General features: G+C 46.4%; 2 protein-coding genes across 3 annotated transcripts in view; one reads left to right on the top strand and one right to left on the bottom strand.

Annotated features, from left to right (window-relative positions):
• Positions 1 to 13,487: 13,487 nt before the first annotated feature.
• Positions 13,488 to 25,245, top strand: part of OPRK1 (opioid receptor kappa 1) — a 31,249-nt gene continuing 19,491 nt past the window's right edge. The window contains exons 1-2 of the mRNA XM_060610528.3: positions 13,488 to 13,823; positions 14,132 to 14,421. Coding sequence (XP_060466511.1) covers positions 14,165 to 14,421 — 257 coding nt within the window. The 5' untranslated portion in view covers positions 13,488 to 13,823; positions 14,132 to 14,164. The remainder of the gene's footprint in view (positions 13,824 to 14,131; positions 14,422 to 25,245) is intronic.
• LOC144615029 (uncharacterized) overlaps positions 16,689 to 25,245 on the bottom strand; it is a 73,201-nt gene continuing 64,644 nt past the window's right edge. The window contains exons 3-4 of one of the 2 annotated variants that reach the window (XM_078441450.2): positions 23,375 to 23,520; positions 16,689 to 16,979 (exon numbers count right to left, since the gene is read on the bottom strand). In XM_078441450.2, the coding sequence (XP_078297576.1) occupies positions 16,915 to 16,979; positions 23,375 to 23,520 (211 nt within the window). In that variant the 3' untranslated portion in view covers positions 16,689 to 16,914. The remainder of the gene's footprint in view (positions 16,980 to 23,374; positions 23,521 to 25,245) is intronic. The other variant, XR_013553362.2, reaches the window with a different exon arrangement.

The following is a 25,245-nucleotide window of genomic DNA, read 5'->3' as shown; positions in this document are numbered from 1 at the left end:
GTGGCTCAGTGGGGGTTAAGTGTCTGACTTTGGCTCAGGTCATGATCTCACAGTTGCTGAGTTTGAGCCTTGCATCGGGCTCTGTGCCGGTAGCTCAGAGCCTGGATCTGGCTTTGGATTCTGTCTCCCTCTCTCTCTGCTCTCCCTCACCCACCCACCCACACACACACACACACACACACACTCTCTCTCTCTCTCTCTCAAAAATAAGCATTAAAAAAATTGGGTATTGGGGTGCCCGGGTGGATCAGTCGGTTGAGTGTTCAAATTTGGCTCAGGTCATGATTTCGTGGCTCGTGGGTTCAAGCCCTGAGTCGGGCTCTGTGCTGACAGCTCGGAGCCTGGAGCCTGCTTCCGATTCTGTGTCTTCCTCTCTCTCTGCCCCTCCCCCGTTCACGCTCTGCCTCTCTCTCTTTCAAAAATAAATCAACGTTAAAAAAAATTTAAAAAAATTGGGTATACGCATACATTGTGCAAGGACCCCACCACATCGATTTAACACATCCATCACCTCTTTGTGTGTAAAAACATTTAAGTTCTCTCTTTGCAAGTTGCAGTTGTAAATTTCAGTTAACCGTATAGTCTTCACGTTCCATCCTCAGATCTCATTCATCTCATAACTGAAAATGTGTACCTGTTGCCAAAACTCCCTACTTCCCCATCTCTCAGCATTTGGCAACTGCTTTTCTACTCTCTGTTTCCATGAAGTCAACTTTTTTTTTCTTCTAAACTTTACGCTTTAGTGTCACTATAGAGTGTTTGGCTTTTATGTCTGGCTTATTTCACTGAGCACCATGCTTCCACACTGTCATAAATGGCAGGGCTTCCTTCTTTCTTTTAAAAAAAAATTTTTTTTAACGTTTATTTATTTTTGAGACAGAGAGAGACAGAGCATGAACAGGGGAGGGGCAGAGAGAGAGGGAGACAGAGAATCTGAAGCAGGCTCCAGGCTCTGAGCTGTCAGCACAGAGCCCGATGTGGGGCTTGAACCCACAGACCGCGAGATCATGACCTGAGCCGAAGTCGGGCGCTTAACCGACTGAGCCACCCAGGTGCCCCTAGGGCTTCCTTCTTTCATAAGGCTGAATAATATTTCACATTTTCTGTATTCCTTTACCCACTAATGGACACTAAAAGTTATTTCTACTCTTTGCCTATTGCAAGTAATGCTGCCTTGAACTTATCAGATGTACTGTATCTCTTCAAGATGATGGTTTTGTTTCTTTGGATACATACCCAGAACTGGGATTTCTGGATCATACGGAAGTTCTATTTTTAATTTCTTGAAGAACCTCCATACTGTTTACCACAGAGTTTACCAGAAACAAATTACTCTCGTTGTAGATATTTTTAAGTTTTGTCCTTTAACCTTCACACTAGAGTTATAAACAATTTACCTACCTCCAGTACAATATTAGAGGGCTCTGAATTTAACTATATATTTACCTTTATCATAAGTGAGATTTATACTTTCATAATATGTTTTCATAATACATCCTTGCATTTCAGCACGAAGAACTACCTTTAACAGTTTTTTGTGATGCTAATGAATTCTTTTAGGTTTCTTTGAAGCTAAAAGACTATTCCTTTTAGCTTAATTTAATTTTAATTTTAATTTGTCTTAATTTAAAAGACAATCCCTTCAACAATTGAAGGACAACTTTGCCAGGTAGAGCATTCTTGGATGGCAGGTTTTTTGGTTTTTGGGTTTTGGTTTTTGTTTTTTCCTTTCAGCGCTTTGAATACATTATCCCACTTCTGCTGGTCTGCAAAGTCTCTGCTAAAAAATCTTCTAGTCTTAGGGGCCTTCCCTTGTTTGTAAAAGTTGTGTTTTCTCTTGCTGCTTTTAAGATTCTCTCCTTGCCTTTAATTTTTGACAATTTAATTATAATGTGTTTTGGCGTGAGTGTCTCCAGAGTCATCTTGTTTAAAACTTTCTGGAATTTCTTTAGCTGGATGCTTGTTCCCATCCCCAGGTTAGAAAAATTTTCTGTCATTTTTTCTTTGAATAAGCTTTCTGCCCTTTTTCTCTCTTTTTGCCTTCTAGCACCCTTATAATGTGTATTTGACCACTTCATAGTATCCCTTTATCTTTATTCTTTTTTCATTTTTGCTCTTTTAATTGGATGAATTCCACTGCCCTGTCTTCATGTTGGCTGACCCTTTCTTCATTAGATCTAGTCTGATATTTATCCTCTATATTGCAGTTTTCAGTTTAATTGCTGTATTCTTTAGCTTTGTAGTTTTTGTTTGGTATGTTTTAATATTTTTTATCTCTTTGTTGAAATTCTCACTTTGTTCATGCCTTGTTCACACTCTGGGGTGTCTGCATAGCCTTTCTTGGGGCATCCAATGGTAAGGCAGAAAGCACCTGTTCAGAGATCAAAGAGCCCCTCAGTTCCTGGGAAACCAGTTATCTTCCAAAGTAACAGCTGGTCAATTCCTCAATGGACAGTGTCTTGGTAAATTTGCCCTCATATCCTTGCTTGCTAAGTTGTGCATAATTAGTTACGGTTATCCTGAATTAAAAGCTCCTGGCCTTCTTGCTGTCCCTTGAAACTCATGTTTTTATACATAGAGTGAAGCCACAAGATCCTTATTGAGCTTATTCAAATAATTATATGGCCATGAAAGGTAGGGAGTCTCAAAAATAAATGAATTCAGTGGCAGGTGAGAATCAGATATAAGTTAAATTATTTCATCTCAGTTTACCAAAGTAAGGTCTACAAAACTGTTATGGATTGCAATCAGATTAAAGTCATCAATAAGAGGTAGGCAAGTTAATGTTTAACAGCCAGCTCTCATTTGTAACTACCAAACCCTCATTTGTAACATTTGCCAGGTTCTGAGGTGTAACTATTCCTATCATTGTTGATTTCAGCTAAAAATGTGATGCTACTAGAAAAATAAAAAAAATAAAAAATAAATAAAAATAAAAATGTGATGCAACTGAACATGAAGTTGGGAATAGCTAGGCAGTGGTGACCCATTATACAGTCCCCCCCCCGACTGATGCAACAGCCATAACCTCCAAAGCATGTATCATAGTGCAACATAACTACGTAATAGGAAATGCTTCATTTTGAAGTATGTACCACCCTCATTTATAATGTATTTGACTGTCAGTTGAAGTAATGTACCTTTTAGAAGTGTCAGTTTTTAACAGCTGATCAAATATTCCGAAAATGTCAACAGCTGTTTGCAGTACAACTCTGTCTACCTTCTGATCAAATCGTGCAACCTCTGGGAACATAACCTACCTGCATACATGCACAGGCATACAAACACACTCGCAGTATTGTTTCTGGAAGCGGGAGATGAAACGAATCCAAGTTTATATGTGTGAAGGCCTTGTTGCTGTACCCAAACTGGAATGCTCCGAAGAAGGTAAGCGATCTTGAGAAGAATAAGAATAAGAATAAGAATGTCTTGATAGAGAAATGTCTTCCGTGTGTATGCTACATGAAAATCACATGGTGCAGGACGATGAATATTTTCGGTGTAAAAATGGAGAGAAGGCCATTTAATTGCATTTGCATAAAGGAATACAAGAAAAAAAAGAACACAAAGAAAACTCAAAAAGTAGCTTACCTGTATGCATGGGTATAGAAGAGGGGAGAAAGAGATAACATGGGCAGGAGCAAAACTTCTCAATACCTTTGTAAGTAGTTTGGACATTTGGTTCATATTACCAAAGCAAGTAACAATCTTTGTAAGCCAATAAAAAGAGATCTTTGTCTATCTTAAACTATAAATGATATTTTCTGCTTTTTAAACATTTATTTATTTATTTTGAGAGAGAGAAGGGGTGCAGAAGGGATAGAGAGAGAGAGAGAGAGAGAGAGAGAGAGAGAGAGAATCCCAGGCAGGCTCCTCACTGGCAGCACGGAGCCTGACACAAGGCTTGAACTCATGTGCCTTGAGATCATGACCTGAGCCAAAATCAAGGGCCAGTCACTTAACGGACTGAGCCACGCAGGCACCCCGATAAATGACATTTTCTTACTTACCACCTAAACTTGATACATCGCACTATATTTTTAACTATATTACTTCCACATGTGTGATGTAATCCTGTTGTATCAATTACTTTTCTTCAAATAAACGTATTTGCAGTATTCACGTAGTCAGTGTCTTTCATTGACTTTACTGTGGAATTGACCAGTCTTTCCTTCCACTTCCTTTAGTTGTCTAAATATACTTCTTTTTTAGGGGAGTTTAACATACTAACATTGATGAAATTTTTCAAAGTAATTTCAGTCGTAACCATTTGCCTGTTTCACAATACATAACTAACTACCTCTTGCACAATAGACAACGAGGCCACAGTTCACGCTTCGATGTCAAGGCAAAGACTTGCCATTCCTCTCACATTTTAATTTTACTCCTACGACTCATCTCTGCTTTCATTCCAACCAAAATTTTTGTGCATCCTGAGAAGGTGAAAAGATCACTGGGTGGGATTCAAAAGAACGATTCTATTTCTGGTTCCTCTGCTTACTAAATGATCACAGTTATGTGGCTTAAACGCTCAGAGCTTGTGTTTTGATTATAAAACAGGGACAGGGTTATTCTGCATAAAGTACACGGAAGTTATCACAACCCGATGAAATATCATCGTGTGAAGTACTTAGACCAAATCAAAGCTTCGTGCAAATTTATGACACGGTTATTGCCATCAGTACAAGGAGATGCTTTGATATACTGCTAAGATTTTGAAATCCGCAAAAAATAGGTCCTTTGAAGCAAAAACTAGGTTCCAATCTTGCAGTATTGTTGAAAATTTTTGTATGGGAATTCTATTTTTATTTACTTTTATCTTTTTACCCAAAGTGCTATTTTATAGCACCTACTCCCTCTGCTGTTCAAATGTTTTTGTTTTCACTTTCTGTTAAACGGGGGTCGAGGGAACGGAGAAGAAGAAATCAGGAATAAAAGACAAAATTCACTGCTGTGTCACCTGAAATAGTATTGCAATTATCCCTTTCTTTCTTAGGGTATTCAAATATTCTGTACCTTCTTTTTGGTAGTTTGTAGAACTAGGCTTTGATCTTCTTGTTAAATATCACTCTTTGAGTGTAGTCCGCAGCCTTTGAATTGAATGGCATGTGCTGTAAAAAATGCTAGAAAATGGAGATCTTTTTCTTAAAAGACAAAGGATTCAGTCAGGGATGGTATTATTAGATGTCATGAGTTATTGTGGCTTCCCCACTCAGGGGATTTTGTTTCTAGACTCTGAGCGCTAACTGAATAATTGTAAAACTCATTGCAAAATATGTGACATTTTTGGCAAGCACTGCCTTCAATTACAAAGCTAATGCTGCGTCTGAACCTTTTGGAGTCATGAACTTCTAAATTCTGTTAAGCTCAGTGAGTTTATTGATTTTTTTTTTAATGTTTATTTATTTTTGAGACAGAGAGAGACAGAGCATGAACGAGGGAGGGGCAGAGAGAGAGGGAGACACAGAATCGGAAGCAGGCTTCAGGCTCTGAGCCATCAGCCCAGAGCCGACGCGGGGCTCCAACTCATGGACCACGAGATCGTGACCTGAGCTGAAGTAGGACACTCAACCGACTGAGCCACCCAGGCGCCCCATGATCTTAATAAATGTACACACGCTGCCTAAGATTCAAAGGAAGCTACCGGCTTGTTTTTTCCAAATTGATTAACCTTTGAGTTCTATCACTTTGCTCATAATTTTCCTTTAGGAAGTATGTAAGAAAAAGGGAGAGAAAATGCTATTATAGGAGGTAAATCAACTGTAACTGTTGTCTTGAGTTAACGCTACCGTTCAAACACATGCTGAGATTATATCAACCCGTTTTCTGGTCTCAAGCCTATCCAACCACTTTTGTGTCTTCACTGTGAAATGTAACATGTAACCTGCCATTATTTATTTTAAATTTTTTAATGTTTATTTATTTTTGAGAGAGAGAGAGAGAGAGAGCACGAGTAGGGGAGGGGCAGAGAGAGAGGGAGACACAGAATCCAAAGCAGGTTCCAGGCTCGGAGCCGGCAGCACAGAGCCCAATGCGGGGCTTAAACTCGTGGACTGCGAGATCATGACCTGAGCCGAAGTCCGACGCTTAACTGACTGAGCCACCCAGGCGCCCCAAACCTGCCACTATCCTTAATTCTTGCAGTCAATATATGTTTTTATAGATGCCAGACACTATTGGGAATGTGAGTACTAATATTATTACAAATATTTATTCAATCAAAATACTTTCCACTCTTTGCATATGGTAGTGAGTTTGGTGGGGTTGAGTGATCCGGATGAGTGGGGAGGAGGAGGGTTTGTGCTCGTGGCATGCCCTGGCTACACTCTGGGGTGTCTGTTCAGCTTCTCCTGAGCCATTCAAGGGGAAGGCAGAAAGTGGCTATTCTGGGATCAACGATTTCCTCAGTTCTTGGGAAACCAGTTATCTTTCAAACTAGTTGTTGGCCAATTCCTCAATCGACAGGCTTTTGTAAACCTGCTCTACATGTCCTTGCTTGCTACGTTGTGCATCAGTAGTTATGATTATCTCTAAATGAAAATCTCCTGACCTTGCTCTCCCTTGAAACTCATGTTTTTATGCATAAAGTGAAATCATACGATAATTGTACGAACCATGAACCACACCAGTAATGTGCTCATGTTTTTAAAACGGCTCTTCCGATTCAGCTCTTGGAAGTTTAAGATCTGAAGTGCCTTCAGCTATACTCCAGACCAGGGTTTTCAAGTAGAGAGGGGGCAGTAAAGGTGGAAGTGGAGGGACACCCTCCTCTTCTCTAGACCCATTTGGGGTAGATTGCATCAGAGATGAAGAGACAGTTCAGGAGATATTCATGAAAAGGGTCCCCTGCGAGGATTCCCTTTTTACTGTGTGCCTTCTAAGCCAAATGAGGAGCATGCAAACACTGAGCATAATTCCCAGAATAGCAGGCCTGGTGACAATTTTTTTTTTAATGTTTTATTTATTTTTGAGACAGGGAGAGACAGAGCATGAACAGGGGAGGGTCAGAGAGAGGGAGACACAGAATCCGAAACAGGCTCCAGGCTCCGAGCCGTCAGCACAGAGCCCGACGCGGGGCTCGAACTCACGGACCACGAGATCATGACCTGAGCCGAAGTCGGCCGCTTCACCAACTGAGCCACCCAGGCGCCCCAGGTGACAATTAATGTAAGGTGTTAATTGGGCGGTGCTGGAGATCGGCAATCCTATTAGTTTGACAGAAAACACACCGACCAAAGGAAGAAAAAAGAAAGAATCCCTCAAGTTCTAACATGTTTCTGTAAGAAGCTTGAGGCAAAACTATATGAGATATGATGTTACTGGGAACCACATAAAAATGTTCTAATTTCTCCAGATAATTCACATAGCGTCTAATCAGCTGAGCCACAATGTGGCTTCAACACGTGTGGCCCTAATGGCCTGTCAGCGTTGGATCAGTTGGCCACGTCTTTCCACAACAGCCATTGAGGACACCCTTTGGCCAACCCCCCGTTTGGTCGGGACCTACAGGGTGTGGAGCCAGACTATGTTTTAACCTCAATGGAAACATGTCCAATGTTGATGGTTAAAAGGGAGAGGAAATCTCTCGCTTGGGGTGCCTCCGTGTTGATGGTGTTTTGTGGCATTAATGCACTGGCTCTTCCATTCTAAGACAACTCAGAAGGTGAGCTCTTCCCAAGAAAGTCAAGGCTGGGCCAGACAGTATCTTTTCGGTTCCACGAGAGCCTGAGGGAAGACAGATCACCAAACACAAAAGTGTCATCTTCCAAAATGAGCTGAAAGAGAGGCAACCAACTCCTTCTCTCTGAGTGAGGGTGGGTCAAGTGTGACGGGGTGCCTCTGCCCAGCTCCTTGCAGCAGGGTGCCTGTGACCAGCAAAGGCCCTGCATGAATTGGGGCATGTGGGTCCTACGAGTTACCTTAAACTTAAGAACCGAGAGAATTTATTTATTTATTTTTTGTTTTTGTTTGAATTCCAGTTGGTTAACATACAGTGTTATATTAATTTCGGCTGTACGATACAGTCACTTAACACTTCCACACGTCACCCTGTGCTCACCACCACAAGTGCCCTCCCAACGAAAAGGTATCTATAAGGTGTGGAGAGAGCTGAGGGAACCGAGAGGAAGATGAATTGAATACTTCAGTGGGAGAAGCGGGGGGGGGGGGGGGGAATTCTTCTACCTTTTGGCTGAAGCGGCAAAAAGAAGGAGGACTTCTTGCTAGGACTTCAGTTTCCACCCACCCTGTGATCTCTTACCGGGGTACCTTCCATACCTGGACTTGACCAGTACTTTCCGGACACAGAGCAGGGTGAGGAAGACAGAGAGTGGAGGTATGGGGCAAACAGAGGTTATCCACATGGTTCTGGGAGACAGGAAGGCTGGTATTCTCGTGCCTCAGAGCTGGGTCCTTGACTCCTAAAGACCACACAAGATGGCAGCCTGGGACCTCGTCCAATACAGAGAGGGCAGCCCTCACCGTGCAGTGTGCACAGTTCTCCCTCCTGGTGGCTGGCCCGGCAGGTGGGTCTTTCTGTGTCCACAGTGAGATACCAAGTGAGGAACGGCCGTGGGCAGGGCAGAGGCAGGTGCATTTTCCATGAGCCAGGTGACATAGTCCTCTTCTCCAGACTAAGCGTTCCTTCAACAGAGGACCCTAACATCAAGTGGCTCCTCAGACCGTCGTTATGTCTTACTGTCTGTTCCCTTCCGTTCTAATGCACAGACAGCAAGCGCAATTTTAATGACACATCATGCCAGGCCCCCAGTGACTTTTTTTCTTTGGCAGGTATCTTATGTCACGTTCTCTGTCGTGCGGACACTCATCACCTCTCCTTGAAGTGCTCCCTTCCCTAGATCTCCCTGACGCTGCTTCTCTTTCTCCTCCTTCATTCATGCCCATTTTATCAGTCCTCTTTGTGAGATCCCTGTGAAAGGGTGTGGCTTCTCGGCATTGTCTCATCAGCTCGACTTCCTTGCCATGTTACCCTTGGCACCCTTATTCCCTCCTTGGTTCTAACGGCCCTCCACCTCTCCAGCACTGACTCTCCCCAGCGTTAGAGACTCCCCCCTGCACCACATATGCAAATGCCTCCCTGGGGCCTCAAACGCAGCTTTGCCAACTCCGGGCTCATTGCCTTCTCCTCCAAGCTTGCTGTGACTTCTTCTGTATTTCCTATTTCAGTTAATGGTGTCGTCCTCCACTTGGTCACCCAAGCATAAGCCTAAAGTAGTTCTAGGCTCTTCCTCCTCCCTAACTTCTATATTCATTCAAACTACAAGTCTTGCCAATTTAATTTCCTAAATGGTTCTCAAAACCATCACGTTCCCTATTTGCTCAGCAATTACCTTGCTGTAGGGTCGGATCCTCTCTCACCTCGACCATCACAATAGTTTTACGGCTGCTTTCTCTCCAAACGCTCCCTCCTCAAACCCATCAGCCACCACCTCGACCTTGCGATCCACTCATAACCCCTCAGACTGTGCATTCTTCACTTAGGTCTCCCTCCATCCTCCACCCTACCCTCACCACCGCACCCCTGCACCTTCTGCGAACACTGCAAACATGCCATAAGGCGCCCTTTATTGCCTTGTGTTGCCCCAATCTCTGTCCCTCCCCATCCTAGAGCCCGTCATGGGACCAGCACTGAATTTTCAAAGCGGTGGACTCAAGTCAATCAAGTTGTTCAGGGTAAGAAGTTTCAGGCTTAAGCCTCAGCTCCAGGACCATGAGAAAGTCCTCCGTTTACCCTTCATGTATATACCGTGCGGGCATGCATCACGCTAAGATGACTTGTAGGGGCAACAGTACATGATGCGGATTCAATCAGGAGCTTCTCACATCTGCTCTTGTCTCTTCCAGTACGGCCTACAAATGAAAGATAAGCGAGGTTTCGAGAATCCCATGTCCGAGCGTGCTGTTCTGCCTGAGATTCTTCACGCGTCTTACGCCGAGATGCAAAACCTTCACCATCTGTCTCTTAGGGCTCAGTGTAATCTTGACCCTGACTGCCATTTTATCTTGGGCCACACTTCCCTGGGCCCCCAGGCTCGGGTTCCTTGGACTCCCCTTAGTTCCACAAATGTGCCCCACTCCTGCTCGTGTATGTTCTTTACATACGCTGTTCCCTGCCTGGAAGGGTCCCTTTTTCCCTTTTCACCTGGAGAACTACCACGGTCTTTAAGCGTCAGCTTCAATACCACTTGGTCCTGAGGGGCTTCCCTGATGCTTTTGTAGTAACTAAGGTTCCCTGACATCTGGGCTGAGGGCCCTCAAAACACACACAGGTGCAGGTTGTACGCCTACAATAACTCACGGGATGCCTTCCCGACAGAGACACGAAGGGGGCTTAAATCTTTATAATGGCAACTTGCAAATAGGCGTTAGTCAAGTGTCTCGAAGAAAGGGGGCCCTTTTTTATTGTGCACAAACTTGTTGCCTTGGCTGCTGGCTACCTTGTTTCCTTAAACATGTTTCCTATAAAACCCCTGCCAGGGTTCACGGTACTTGTTATTAATTTTTCATAACGTTTGAAAAAAAAATTCGATTCTCTCACACTAGATTGCGCAACCCGATCGGGAAAGGACTGCCTTTGTCTTGTTTACTGTTACTCCCTCAAGTCCGGCCTTCTCGCCTGCCACTTGGGGACACACGTGACAACATCCGATGCGTGAAGAGCGAAGTGACTCGGAGCATTCTGGCTCTTCATAGGCCGCCCTGGCCACACCCGGCGTCTTAGGCAAACGTAACTGTACCCTTCAGCTATACACTCATTGCACGTTGTTAGAGTCATGAAAAAGCGAGCTGATCACAGGGTACCAGTGGGCTCCCCAGTCTACACAACAGAAGTGCCAAAGCACCCATCACCCAAGACATTCAGCCACAAGAATGCCTGAAAACCCATTTTCAGCCTTAAAAGGGCTTTCCGTGCGGTTGCAGGCACAGTGTTTGCATTGAGCAGAGTGGCGGGTAGGAGAAAACGGTAGTCAGTTGAATAGCCCGGGCTGCATCTCAGTGCATAATAGTTTACAGCATTTGAGCAGTTTATTTTGTCCTCACTATTTTCTAAGCTCTTCTCCGACATTATGATAAAATCTCATACGCCTGACAACCTGAGCACGCATAAGCAGCCTTCCCCACTGTATTCAGAGACACCGGCCACGTTCCCCCGGCAACCGCCGCTGCCTGAAGGTTTCTTAATGCTCGGCCCATTTTGGGTTCACTTTATTTGGGCCGTTAGTTCGGTAAAAAAAGGGCAAAAAAAAAAACAAAACCATAGGAGTATTCAAATGAAACAAAACTGCTTTTACCATAATTAGCAATCCTTTGCCTTCAAAACACTGTCCCAACTACCAGAGGTTTCTTATTAATGATCGGAATGAGAACATCATCTTATTAGAAGTCCCAGAATGAGTTGTGCTTTCATTTTAGAAGGGCCCAGCAAACCTCTCCACACACATAACTGTGTATATTTATGAGACACACGGGGAAGTCAAAAGTTCAAATCATTGGAACTAATTGTATCACCTAAATCTTTTCAAGTAATAACCTTTCTTTTCCTTTTTTTTTTTTTTTTTTTTTTGGTCCTTGACAAGTAACCCCTCCTCTATATGTTTTGTTTTGTCTTTTGGGAAAGAGTGGCTCCACATTTGCTCCCTTACATGAAGTCATCCTGTGTCATCAGCTTGTTTACACAGGGCCAGAAATACCTGTGTTTACAAGGGCCAGAAATACCTGTGTTTGAGCCCAACGCAGAAAAGTTACCAGTTGTGTGAGCCCCCTGTGTGCTAAATACAACAGCAAAAACTAACCAAGTGGTGAGTGCAAGAGGAAGATTAAGTATTGTAAATACCCTTTCAAAAGTATGTTGTACAGAGACAGTTGTATATATCTTTAATGCATGAAGTCATAGATAGATAGATAGATAGATGGATAGATAGATAGATAGATAATTCTGCCTTTCCCAGCTAATTTTCCTTTAACATACCTCTTTTAATTTCTTTCTTACTTAGACACTGCTTACTTTTCAAACAAAACGTCTTCCTGGGTTGCTTTGGTGGTAGTCTGGGATCCCTGTGGCAAGAAGCGAGCCCCCAGACATCTGGAAAAGACCGTCTGCCATCTTCCTATCAGAGACGGACCCTCAGACACACGGAGAGCCCACGGTTCTGATGTTCTGTGAAAGCAGGTGTCATCTTTTAGTGACGATCTGCAACCAAACCCCACAACACGTAAGATTTGGTAAATTTCAAAACTCCTATGGTGCCCGCCCGGGGTTGGAGGGATTCTGCTGGGCAAAAGAGAGCTTCCTTGTGCTTCTTTGAAGCACACTCCTCAAAGAGCTCTGCGTTTTGAGGTTGTGATGAGACTCTGGTGGTCAAATCCCTCTTTAGGGGTCACTGTATCTTGAACCAGGTTGCAGCTCTCTTCGGCTGTCAGCTGATGAATGGAATGACTGTATACGCCATTATGGTGTTCTGAGCTGGGGGGAGTGGAGGGTCATGTTTGTCTCCAGAAGTCAGTCAGCCTTGGAGGACGAATCTACTTAAGAAACTCAGGCACCCTGGTCTCCTGGCGTCCTGGCTCCCATATCCTATTGGGAAAGGGGAACTTCCCCACTCTTGATTCAGGACCTTCACTTCGGAGCTGAGTCCTGGCTCCCTTGCTGCAGCCCACCCTAGTCTGCCTTCCTCTTCCTCACTGTCCCCGGGGTCCCATTGCCCGAGGGCCTCTTTCCCCCAGCAGAATCCGACCGCCATCCTTGGACTGGCAGCGTGATGCACGGAAATGATGATGACCGAATTTCCCTATGGGGGTTCAGGTTCTTGGGGGTTTCCTAGAGAAGGCACCCTAGTGATGGAAAGGTGAGGAGAATGTGATGGTTGCAGGGATTCATGAAAGAGGTAGAGACAGTTTGTCAACTCCTGGACCAACACTGAGGCCTGCGTAAGGAGAGTTACTCATCCGCAGGTAAGTAACACCTGTCACGTGTGGTCCGTGTCATCTCAGAGAAGACTAGAAGGAACCGAATGCACAGAAATATTCTATTGATGTATTTTTTTTAACGTTTATTTATTTTTGAGACAGAGAGAGACAGAGCATGAACGGGGGAGGGGCAGAGAGAGAGGAAGACACAGAATCCGAAGCAGGCTCCAGGCTCTGAGCCATCAGCCCAGAGCCCGACGCGGGGCTCGAACTCACGGACCGTGAGATCATGACCTGAGCTGAAGCCGACGCTCAACCCACTGAGCCACCCAGGCGCCCCTCTATTGATGTATTTTTAAGTCATCAGTATTTTACGATCTGGCCTAACTGGATTACTTTGCTTTTTGGATGGGTCCTCCAAATACTCAGAAGTACACTTTTTGTCCCCGGGAACGAAGGCGACAGTAGTTCGAGACTCTTCTGAATACTCCAGATGCGTACTCGCCCTGAGGGGGCAGCCCCTTCCTTACCACTAAAGCTCAGTGGCACAGCGGCTCTGTCCTAGGGGCATCCAAGAGCCGCTGAGACCCGGGGCGAGCCTCGGGGTGGGGGGGGCCCGGGGCTGGGCCCGCCCCCGCCGAGTGGGCGGGGCCGGGGGCGGGGCGGAGCGCCCCCGCGCGCTCGGTGCGCCCCCCGGCCGGCGAGCCGGCCGAGTCCGGGCCGCGTCCTCCCGGCTGAGCCGCCGCGCGTCGCGGGAGCCGCGGGGACGGCGCTGGGCTGAGCGCGGGGCTGCGGGTGCGCGGCGACCGCGAGCGCCGAGCCGGCCCCGGGAGCGCGCCGTGCCGCCCCGGCCAGGACCTGCCCCGGACCGCCGCGCGCGCCTCCGGGACCCGGGGGTGAGCTTTGGGCTTCCGACTTCCGAGGAGCGGGGCCGGCGAGCGCGGGCTGTGTGCTCCAGGGCTCTCTGGTCCCTGGGGGCCCAGAGCGGCCGGGTGGGGACCGTGCCGCCGCGACGGGGGTGGGGGCAGGGGGCGTGCCCAGGAAGGGTTGGGGGCGGGTTTCAGGAGCCGGGGACCGGGAGCGAGCGCGGGACGAGCGCCGGGGGCGGGGTGGGGGGCCTTCGGCGGGGCCCGGGCTCCTCGCGCTGGCCCGTGGGCGGCAAAGTTTGCCTCTCCGGGTCCAGCCGGTTCTCGCGCTCCCGCAGCCCCGCAGGTGCCGCCCCTCCTCGCCGCCAACCATGGAGCCCCCGGTCCAGATCTTCCGCGGGGAGCCGGGTCCCACCTGCCCCCCGAGCACCTGCCTGCCCCCCAACGGCAGCGGCTGGCCGCCGGGCTGGGCCGAGAGCGACGGCAACAGCAGCGGGGGCTCCGAGGGCGCGCCGCTGGAGCCCGCGCACATCTCTCCTGCCATCCCGGTCATCATCACCGCGGTCTACTCGGTGGTGTTCGTCGTGGGCTTGGTGGGCAACTCCCTGGTCATGTTCGTGATCATCCGGTGAGTGCGGGGTCTGGGCGCCGTCGCGGCTGGAGTGGGAGGCGGGGTGGGGGTGGGGGGAGTGAGGCTCCCGGGGGTGGGTGGGGGTGGTCCAGTCACCCGGACGCCAGGTGGGGCGCCAAGCGGGTGGCGGGGATTCTAACCCGTCCTTGCCGAGCTCCGGAGATTCTCAGAGCGTGGCCTCCTTGAAGTAAGGGATTTCCTGGAAGAGTTTTTGGTGGGGGACTGCGAGGCTCGCACTGCGCAGATCGGGCCGCCAGCGGTGTTTTGAGGATTTGAGTGACAGTCCTCTTGCCCCCCAAGCCCTTGCTGAAAACTGTGGTCAGGGAAAGTACTAGGGTGCGCAGCAAGGTCAGCGTCTCCTGGAAAGGGAGCTAAGTTCGTTTGCCTGGCCTTTTTGCCTGGTTGCCTGCCCCAGTTTGGAGCGCTTGGTTTTGTCCTCCGTGAATATTTCTTAAGGTAAGATTCAGGCCCATCGAATGCACTGGAGATACTTCAGAATTTCCTGTGACTCATCAGATTGGTGTTACGGTTTATGAAGCAAAAGCCAATATACTATTTAGGGTTGTTGGTATCCACACATGAGCCCTTTTAGTACTGAAATGTCATCTCATTTATTAAGAATATCAGTGATTTTTGTAAATAAGCCATCTGATATTTATCCTCTGAAGTGTGGGTTGTGGAGGTTTTCAAAAATTGCTTTGCTTTTTATTTTCCACCGAGGGAAGCTGAAGGTTCTATTACATTGTTCTTTGATAAAATTACATGGAAGTCGGTTTCTAGTAATGAATACCTAAATACCCACGTATATAGGCTAGTTTTCTGGTAAGTGAAATGATTCTTATTTTGGTCTCTTTCAACAAAGAAAACAAGAAAAGAAAAAAAAAATCTCAACTTTGGCCTGGAGGCCCTTTGAAATATGTGTGTTTTACTTTCTGGAAGATGTAATGCTTTGGAAATGCACCTTGGAGAGTGGATAAGGGGTTTCCATTCCTTTGAGATAAAGGACAAAGTCACTCTTTTCAGGGATACTGAAGGATGAAGAAAAACTACTTTAAAAAAAATTCTCACTTTAGCTCCTTATTTATTATGAACCTTAAGAACATTATCTCCAGTAGCATGAGTCTTGAGATATAATCATCATAATAAAATGCCCATGTATTTATCTGTGTATCTAGTCTTCAGAGTTTCAGGTTTTTTATCTTCATCTGTGCTCCGGACCTAAAACCCATCATTTAAACCTCCAAATATTATAAAGCTCATTTCACCTACAATTAGCGTTTGTACCTTGGTACCCTGGGTTTCCATAATTGTGTATTGTATTTTACAGGAATTCTATCAGTGAGAAGTAAAGGCTACAGAGGGAGGGGAGATTTGAAAAGCACATCGTTTTTTCAAGTCATTAGTAATTTCAGGGCTGTTCTCCATTAGAAAGACGATTATGGCAACTGAAAGCAAAGAAAAGACAGCTGTGTTCTCAATTTCAATTAAAATTTTTAGGAGATCTTTGGTTCAGAGGCTGTGGTTTTGTGAGAAAACATTGTTACACAAAACGAAGATGCTAGGAACAAAAGCAACTCTGTTCGTACTTATGTCATATGTAAGTGCACCGGTAAAACAAAAACATCTTCTTGATATTTGAATGAACACCTGAAGTTTTGAGTTTGAGAAGAGCTTCTTAGTTGCTTAACAACTATTATATAGCCCTGCAGAGTAGGATAAAAAGGAATGAAGAATCTTAAAATGTGTGCAAAGACAACTCCGTGGGAGAACAGTAGACAAGAAATAGAAATAGAAATGAAACATAAATACATTTAACAATTACATGTAATTGTATATAATTAATAATCACCTTTATAAATAGTAATATAGTATACTTATTAATTATTCATATATTTATGTAACATGTGATATGTAATTGTCTATATGTACGTGTGTGTGTGTGTGTGTGTGTATGTATACACATATCTCCAAAAGATATCCAGGAATAAAACTTGCTAGAAGGGAATACATCCAGCTAAACATACACAAAAAGTTAGCCAGTTCACGTAACACCATTCGTCTTCTCACCCCAGCCCCAACTACTTGGAGATGAAGTATGAAAGGTGAGGGGTTATGCTATCGTCCTGGAATGCCAACGTACGGAAACATTGGTTTGCTTGCATCTATAGCTAAGAGGACTAAGGAGTGTTTAGAATCAGTTCAGACTGGGAGAGGGTCAAAGAATTGAAAAATAAAGCTTCAGAAGAGAAGTTGGTGGCCTCGGGTTTATTTCGCTCCGAAGAAGCAGCTGAAGATTTGAAAGGGGGGCGCTGTGGTGTTCACATGGGAACTGAGAGCCCAGGCGGAGTGCAGGTTCAAACGCGGCTTTCATCTTCCGTGCTGAGGACTGAGCGACACTGTTTGAAAAGATTGAGGATCGCTTTGGAGAACGACGCTTTTAAAATACTATACATTGGAAAGGGTCATGGTTCAGTCATCTGGGACATCATTCTAGAGACGGGATTTAGATGCTTGGATGTCAGGACAGGTACGGGTCTGAAATGGCCAGCTCAGACCTGGGGAGAAAGTTAGGGTTGTGGAAAAAGGCTTGGATTATTTTTTAGACCCGTCTTACAAATAGCTTTCCCACCTTGGGTACCTGAACTGTTGCCCAGTATCCTCCGAATGTATTGAAAGCTTCAAGGTTTTCGTCATGTCTTAGTACCAACTGCCTTAACTGCCTCATGTGAGGGCACGGTGACTTGTCACCGTGAGCACCTTAAAACGAAGCACCCCAGCCTCCCTTCTCGCCAGGCTTTCTGGTTTGTGGCCCTGGGGTGGGAGGTTCTTACCTTGGCCCTGGATCTACGTCTTTGGCTCCTGCCGACACTTTGGGTGTGCCCACGGGCGTGGCGCTTAGGTGTGCTCTCCCGTGTCCCTCACCTGCAGGGCACGCCCCGATGCCCACCCACACCCGGGTCTCGCCAGGCGGTCTCACCTGGGACATCTTAAACTTCCATCCTCCCACAACTTGCACGCATACAGCTGTCTCCCCCGTAGCAGACAGGACCAAAACTTAAGGGTATGCCAGGCCGGTAAAGCTATCTACTTCGTGTGCGTTACTTCGTTTAATCTTGATGAAATAAACTGACTGAAGTGGCACCTTGCTAACTGCGGAGCCAGCCTGAGCCAGGTCCTTCCTGTGCTTTAGTCCGCTGCCCAGCTCAGTTCCTGCTGTACCATTCTGGAAACCTGTGGATGCCTTCTTGCCCGGCAGCCCTTCGTTTTCTCCCAGACTCTCTCTTCTTCTGGCCTCACCCGGACCTTGTGAGGCATCAGTCCAACCTCCCTTGCCAATACACTCAACTGCCTTGCCTTCTTGTCCTGCCTCTGTCTTCCACCAGAGCTTCACCCTGGATCAAGCCACGACCTTGTCTTCCCGATTCCTCTACACAGCTAATTGAACTCTGCCGAATAAAGTCACTGTTATCTTTGCCGAGGCCAGGTCGCCGCCTTCCAAGTGTATCTGACCCCAAGTCTGCCTGGTTTTTCTGTGTCTCTCTCCTGTTTCCAGAAAGAGCCAATTCCTTTTCCCATTTCTCACTTAAAAACAAACAGACAAACAAACACCCAACCCTAATTTAATCAATACTAATGCCTAAGCCCTCTCCCCGACCATAATTCTTCATGGTCAGGGGAATGGTCTGACCCAGTTGTGCACCGTGACTCTAGAATCCAGCTTCTGGGAGCACTTTTCCTACGTATGTGTTTCGGCAGCCGCCCTCCCCTCGTTCCTTGCCATCTCAGTGGAGACGTTTCCTTCTCTCCGTCCAGGGTGATTCCCTGCCCCTGTGAGCTGAATCTCCTCACCTCCTGCTCTTCTGGAGTCTCTGCTGTGTCAGGGTCTCCTTCCTACGCTATCTGTAATCTCTTCACTGATTTGGTCTCGTAAGCATCGGGACATCCTCAAACCTCTGTCGTCTTACAGGTAATCAATGTCCATGACCCTCCTCCTTTTCTGGGTTCCCTTAGCTAATGGCTTCTCATCTTCCTGTGTGTTGTAGGTAAACTTCTTGGAGGGATAATCCCTCTTGCTCATTTCTTTGTCTGCCATCCATTCCTCAGCCCAGGGCACTTGGGTTCCCTCCCTGACGCTCTTTTACCAAAGTTAGAGCATCATCATGTTTCCGATGCTCATTTTAGGCTGGCTGTCCCCTAACTTCTGTGGAGTTTTTTTTTTTTTTTTTAAGTTTGTTTGTTTATTTGGAGAAAGAGGGAGAGAGAGAGTGAGGGCACGAGCACACCGGGGAGGGGCAGAGAGAAAAGGAGAGAGAGAATCCCAAGCAGGCTCTGTGCTGACAGCTGCGGGGCTCCATCCCATGAACGGTGAGATCATGACCTGAACTGAAATTGAGAGTCGGACACGTAACCAACTGAGCCACCCAGGCACGCCATTCTGGGGAGATTTGGCACGCTCGACCAATCCTATGCCCGTCTCGTTCTCAGATAGCACCCTGTCCTTGACTCCCTGCCACGCCTTCTGGGTTTCTCTTGTCTGCATCATGGACCCCTCTTCCTCTCGTGTTTCTCGATTGGTTGTATTTTCCAGAGCCTTCTCGGAGCTTCTGTCCTCACTTTGCATGCTCTCTGTATTAGTCAGGAATCAACCAGAACAGCAGAACCAGTAGGAGATGTACATGTGAAGAGATTCGTTGTAAGGAATTGGGCTACGTGACTGTGAGGCTGGCTGAGCAAGTCTGGAACCCGTGGGGCAGGTGTCAGGAGAGGCAGGCTGCTGGCCCCGGGTGGAACTTCCTTCTCAGGGCGGCCGCTGCTCTGCCCTATGTTAGTGCACTAGGACCTTCATGACGAAGTGCCACCCATGACTGGGTGGTTTGAACGATAGAACTTGTTTTCTCACAGGGAGGACAAAGTCTGAGGTCAAGGTGCTGGCCGGGCTGGTTTCTTTGGAGACCTCTCTCCTTGGCGTGTAGATGGCCCTTTTCTCCCTGTGTCCTCACAGGGTCTTATGTCATGTGTATCTGTGTCCTAATCTCCTCTGATACAGACACCAGCCATATTGGATTAGTGCCCACCCTCACATCCCATTATACCTTGATTTTACCTCACTTTGCCTCTTTAAAGGCCCTGTCTTCAAATACAGTCACATTCTGAGGTACCGGGGTTAGGACTTGACTGCGTGTATCTTGAGGGAACACGATTCCGCTTAAACACTGCCTGTCCCCTCTCTGTGCCCCTTAAGAAAACACCTTCCTCAAGCTTCAATTTCTATGATAGTTTTGTATATACGTTCTCTTTTGTTGAATTTAAAGAAAAGTTTTACTCTTGCGAAGGTCTGCATCTTGTTGAGTAAAATGTAAGGATAAACAAGGGAAAAATTATTAGGGCAAAAATAGAAGGAATCAAAATTGCTTGTTCCTTGGTCTTAAGGTTTGCCTTTTTCTTTTCTCATCAGTTTTCCTTGCTTCATGGCTACCACAATAAAGACCTGTAGGGTGTCAATCCTCTGCTATCTTTGCCCTGAGAGTAGAAGACTTTTGCGTCCCTACAGTTCAACCTGGGTAGTGTTGAAGTGTCCTAAAAGGACATTTGTAAGGGCTTGGGAAAACAAAACAAAACAAAACAGAAACCAAATCAAAACAACCAACCAAACAACAACAACCAACAACAACAACCAGAACCACAAAAATATTCTGGATATGGTTCTATTTCCTGAACTCAAATTTCTTCTCCAAAGGCAGCCAACCCACCCGAGCTTGCTGGGCACACAGGTTGTTCTTTTTACAAAGGCACCTGTTTTCTTGCTCATAACTTGGGGGAGCAAGTTTCCCCCACTAACTTGGGGAGTTAGTGTTTCCTCCCCAAGCCACTGACAGGAGTCCCACTGTGCCGAGACCGTCTTAGGTTACGTGGCATATGCTGACTCCGGTCACCCCTGAGTTCATGTGGGCCCCATGGTTGAACTTGGGTCAGTCCCAGAAAAGGGTGTGGCTGTCACCAAAGTGGGGAAGTATGAGAAGTGAGGCGACACAGTCAGAGTACTGCCGTGCCTGCCTCTTTTCCATCCATCGCTGTAGTTATATGTACACATATTCCAGATTTTCTCAGATGTCACCGTAGCCTACCTTGGATAATATCGCCAGACTACACCTGGAGAGACGTTGAAGACAAGGCAGAGACTTGTGGGTATAATTAACCTTGTGCTGCCCCCTATCTGACATCAGCCTTACCTCAGGCTTTGATTGAAAAATATGTTCTAGTTTATCCTGAGCCCTCTCTTGGAATCAGCATTAAACGTTTCCTTTCAAGTAAGCCTAGTAAAGATCGGTCCAGAAGTCATTTTCAAAAGTGCCCATCTTGCATTCTCGGAGTAATTATTACTTGACAAGCTCTTAAAAGAGAGAATCGGTTTCGTTGCAATTGGTGATATGGATTAGCAAAATGGAATTAGTTTCTTCCCTGTGGAACGTGATTGTAGCCGAAATCCAAATCCTTGTGGACGGCGGCAGAGATCAGAGACTAACCAGCTGCCCCTCCCCCCGAATACAAAAGAAAAAGAAAGAAAGAAAACCAAGCTGGTCATCAGCTATCCAGGTCCTAACGTTTAGCAGACTCCAGGCACAATTGTACTCTTCAAAATCACTTCCTGTTTCTGTTGACTTTATGAATCTTTACAATTTTCCGTGGTGACAGTCTTATAGTTGGTTTTAGGAGGGACTTCTTTCTGGCTGGGAGGTGTTTGCTCCTCTCCATTAATCACTCGGCTGTATCTCTCGAGCAGCAGTATCTTGGTGGGAACTGTGCAGCTAGCTGGCACCTTCTTCACTGCAGATTAACTTCCAGATGCACTCAATTCCTCTTGCCCCCGGGGGATGCGGGTGGGGGGCTCTGTCCTCAGTGCAAAATCGTAACATTGTATGGCTGCAGGGCAGTCTTCTCTCCTTTTCTCTAAGGTTTGGCTTATGTGGTTTGAGTGGTGCAAATAATGCCGGCTCAAAACTGTATTAAAAGATTTATTTATCCCCCCACAGAAAATCAGCCAATTTCTGTTTCTTTCTTTGGAGGGGATGCCAGCTTATGTCTGAGATAAAGAAAATTTACGTAAGAGAGTAGATTATAGGAGTAAGGATAATATCGTAAAAGGCTTATGTGTGTGTGTGTGTACGTGTGTGCGTATTTTTATTTAAACGCTTACCTCCTTCCCTGGTCCAGCAGGCCAGACCTTAGATGAAAGAGGAGAAAAGCAGAAAGCATGTGATGACTATGTGATGAATTCAGAGATCCCAAAGGAACTGATCCAAAGGTGGGGAGGGAAGCTTTCAGATTAACAATGGCTAGGGTTCTGAGTGAGCATTTTCTTTAACAATGGGAATGATTTTCTCAGTATTAACTCCTTTAACTTCACCAGGTGCTAAACTCTCTTCACCTAGTGAAGGGGTTGTTTCCTTCTGGTAGAGGACAGAGCGGGAGGGTTGTCTTCTCTCCTTTCTACCAGCATCCTGTGGCTTACTTTAGCTATGTCAGTTTTCTGTATAAAATTGGAAAAAGTCATTTGAGATATCTGTATACTTCTAAGTATCCAGAGGCTGACGATTGGTACACGTCAGTCATCTGAGGTCTGTAGTTTTCTACTGGACATTGTTAGGCATGATAGTGCACAGCTGGATACACTAGACCATTCGTTCTGGGAGTCAAGGCCATGCCAACAGAGAATGAGCAGGTCCAGGGCACCAGCTATTGTAGTGAAATCACCACTCTGCATTCTCCCACCACCCGCATGGACAGCCTTGCCGGCCATGCAACATGACCCATGTCCACCATTCCAGCTGTATCTCACCGCCAGTGTGGTCACTGAGGTGGTGACAGTCGTGGGACGCAGGGACATAGTCTGCTCCACTGACTTCCTATAGCTTTTGCTCTTTGCACGTGGATGAGTAATTCTGGGGAACTGAAGGGGCGTGACCATCTACATGAATCCGTGTGAGTCTATGAATTCACATAGCGAATTCACATAGTGACTATGTGAATATAGTGAGTATATTCAATTGCAGAGTCAGATCATTGGAGCAAGTGACTGAATTTCCCTTCCTTCCCTTAAATATCAATAAGCTGTTACCCCTGAGGAAAGAACCATAATTTCAATAGTAAATAATCCAAAAACATGTCGGGTAGCCAGTTAATTTCATCGGGATGAACTGAAAGTCATCTGGAGAATTCTCGGGGCAAACTCCTTGTGTTTTCAAATTAACTGTTCTGAAAAGTCACATTGGTAAAGCCATCATTTGTGATCATTTAAACATAAAATCTGGAATGCTCTAAATCTGGAAAATGAATAAATCATGCTCGTTGGCCACATAGAGAAGAGAGTGTCAAAACACGTCTCTCATTGTGCTAGTCTTCCGCTGTTGGTTTCACAGGACTCTCCAGAGAAATGTCCTTCTCCTGAGCCTGGTGTGTTGGGGGTCTTGAGACCCTAGTGCCTACAGCCCCAGGGCTGTAATATGGCGGCCAGCTTCCTGTGGGTCAGGAGCCATTGGTTCACCAGACCAAACAGCCATTCTTCAGGTGCATTCTGTTGGCCCTTAGGTGTCTGCTGTAGTAAAGGGATCCATTCAGAAAAATGACCACTCGGGTGTGTGTTTCATTCTGTTGGCGCTGTGGTTTCATGGCTACTCAGAAGGCTCAGCTCTTACTTCCCACTGTCTCACTCGTTTGTGGTCTGAGGCAAGCCATTTACATCCTCCTTACTGTTTCCTCACCCAAACAATGGGTATTGCTTGTGGAAAAACTCCCAACACGATAAAGTACCCAACAGCCTTTGTCCAGAGGGGGGCATGCTAATGTTCTATATTCATGTCGCCTGAATCATGCCCCATTTGCTCATCTCAAAGGTTTTTTTTTATTATTATTTTTTTTTTTACCCTCATGATGCTTACTTAACCACACTTACCAGAATGTTTTTCAATCTTGAGCTGCTGGAAGAAGCAGAATTCACAGAACCACATGATTTCTCTGATAAAATCTCTGCCTCCTGGAGAAACTTTGGAATGACAGCTCCGACTTCCTTTACTCGTGAGGTGTGCACTCCACGAACCCCTGAGAAACAGCGAAGCGCAAGATCCTGTCCAGGTCTTCTCTTCTTTAAAATGTGCCCCGATCTCTTCCCCACACACTGATCCTTCCCTTCCGTCTGTCCCTCTAGTTCCTGTGGTAATTTTTGACTCCACTGGTTGAAAAGCTCCCCGGGGGCGCGGTCTGTATATTGAGTCTTTCAGTCACGCTCAATGGCCAGTATGTTGCTGGGTATGGAGCACTTACAAATGTGTTGAAATAATGAAACGATAAAGACAGGGGATGAAGCTTGACTCTAACAGGAGAGAAGAGAGGGTGTGTGTATTGTCAGCGTGGGGGGCAATTGTAGGTAAGAGCTAAAAATGCCTGGAATCCACAAAATGGAAAACCTGTGTGTGTATTTAAAGATGGATGATGATTACCCATCAAGATCCTGGGTGTATTATGCTGTCGCAAAGCTAAAAAAAGAGCTCCTGATTGAAGAAGCATCATTTAAATTTCAATTCAAACAGCACTTGGGCAGTGTACCTCAACAGGAAGGGATGCTGCTAACCCAAATATGGGCTCTTCTACCTGTATATTGTCAGAGCACAGGAAGGGATGCTGCTAACCCAAATATGGGCTTTTCTACCTGTATATTGTTAGAGCACAGGAGGCGCATGGGAAGGACGAGGAACCGTCTTGCGACTGCTGAGTTGCAAGGTCAGTGTTCCTCCCGCTCGTGCCTCATTTTTCTCACGGCAGGTGCCCCGCTCTCCCAGAAACCCCGCCTGGTGACGCTGGTTCCTGACGGCTCAGCACAAAACCCTGTTCGTGTATGACTGCCAATCTAAGAGCACCTCCCCCCTCAATTCTCTGTAGGGAACTACGGTAGGAAGGTCTTGAGTTAATGTGTGCTGGGGAGCATTTCTCACTCCCGGAGACACGTTGTGCCGCTTTGCCAGGCGATGGCTTTCTTCATGGCCCGACCCGTGTCCCTTATCGTCATCTCCAGGTTTGTAACATTGGCAAGTGTCGCAGGGACAGCCCACAGACTTTGCTCTTTTCGTGCCATATGCTCCTGTGGGGCGTAAGCTAAAAAGTGCAACCACTCACTGCCAGCCCCCCTCCAGCTTCTCCAGACGAGCCAAAACCTTCCCACCCAGATGGTGCCATTTTACTTGAAATACTCGCAAATTTTTGTAAAGCAGTGTGGAGGAAATGGAACATAATTTCATATCTTCTCATAGTAAGAAAGCTTACTCCACCCGCCCCCCGCCCCGCCCCGCCCCGCCCAGGGACATCTGATTGAAAGGACTAACTACTGTCTCCATTTGATGAAATACAAACAATCCCCGAGTCCTCAACCAGACCGCCTTTGACCAGGAGGGTCTTATCGTGCTGTCACAGGATCCAGTCGGGTAACGTGCCTGAAGGACCGTCAGCAAATCCTCATTGAACTCGTAGTTTATTCACTACTCAGAATTATACCTGTCAGTTCTCCCTTTCGGTGTGGTAAATGAGATCATGACCTGAGCCAACATCAAGAGTCCTACAGCTCAACCAGCTGAGCCACCCAGGAGCCCCTTGCAATCCCTTTTACTACCATATGACCTTGAGAAATGCACGGAAGTCTGGTGATTCTCAGTGGCTTTAGCTGTAGAATAGGGATACTGATACCTGCCATGTGGAGCTGGGGTGAGGACTGAGTGGGGTCCATCTGTGGGACGTACAGCAGAGTCTGATGCAGGGAGTGTTTGAAATAAGTGG

Source organism: Panthera onca, chromosome F2 (genome assembly GCF_046562875.1).
Source record: "Panthera onca isolate mPanOnc1 chromosome F2, mPanOnc1 haplotype 2, whole genome shotgun sequence".
Taxonomy (NCBI): Eukaryota; Metazoa; Chordata; class Mammalia; order Carnivora; family Felidae; genus Panthera; species Panthera onca.
Note: the sequence above shows the minus strand (reverse complement) of the source record. Positions and strands in the feature narration are given on the sequence as shown.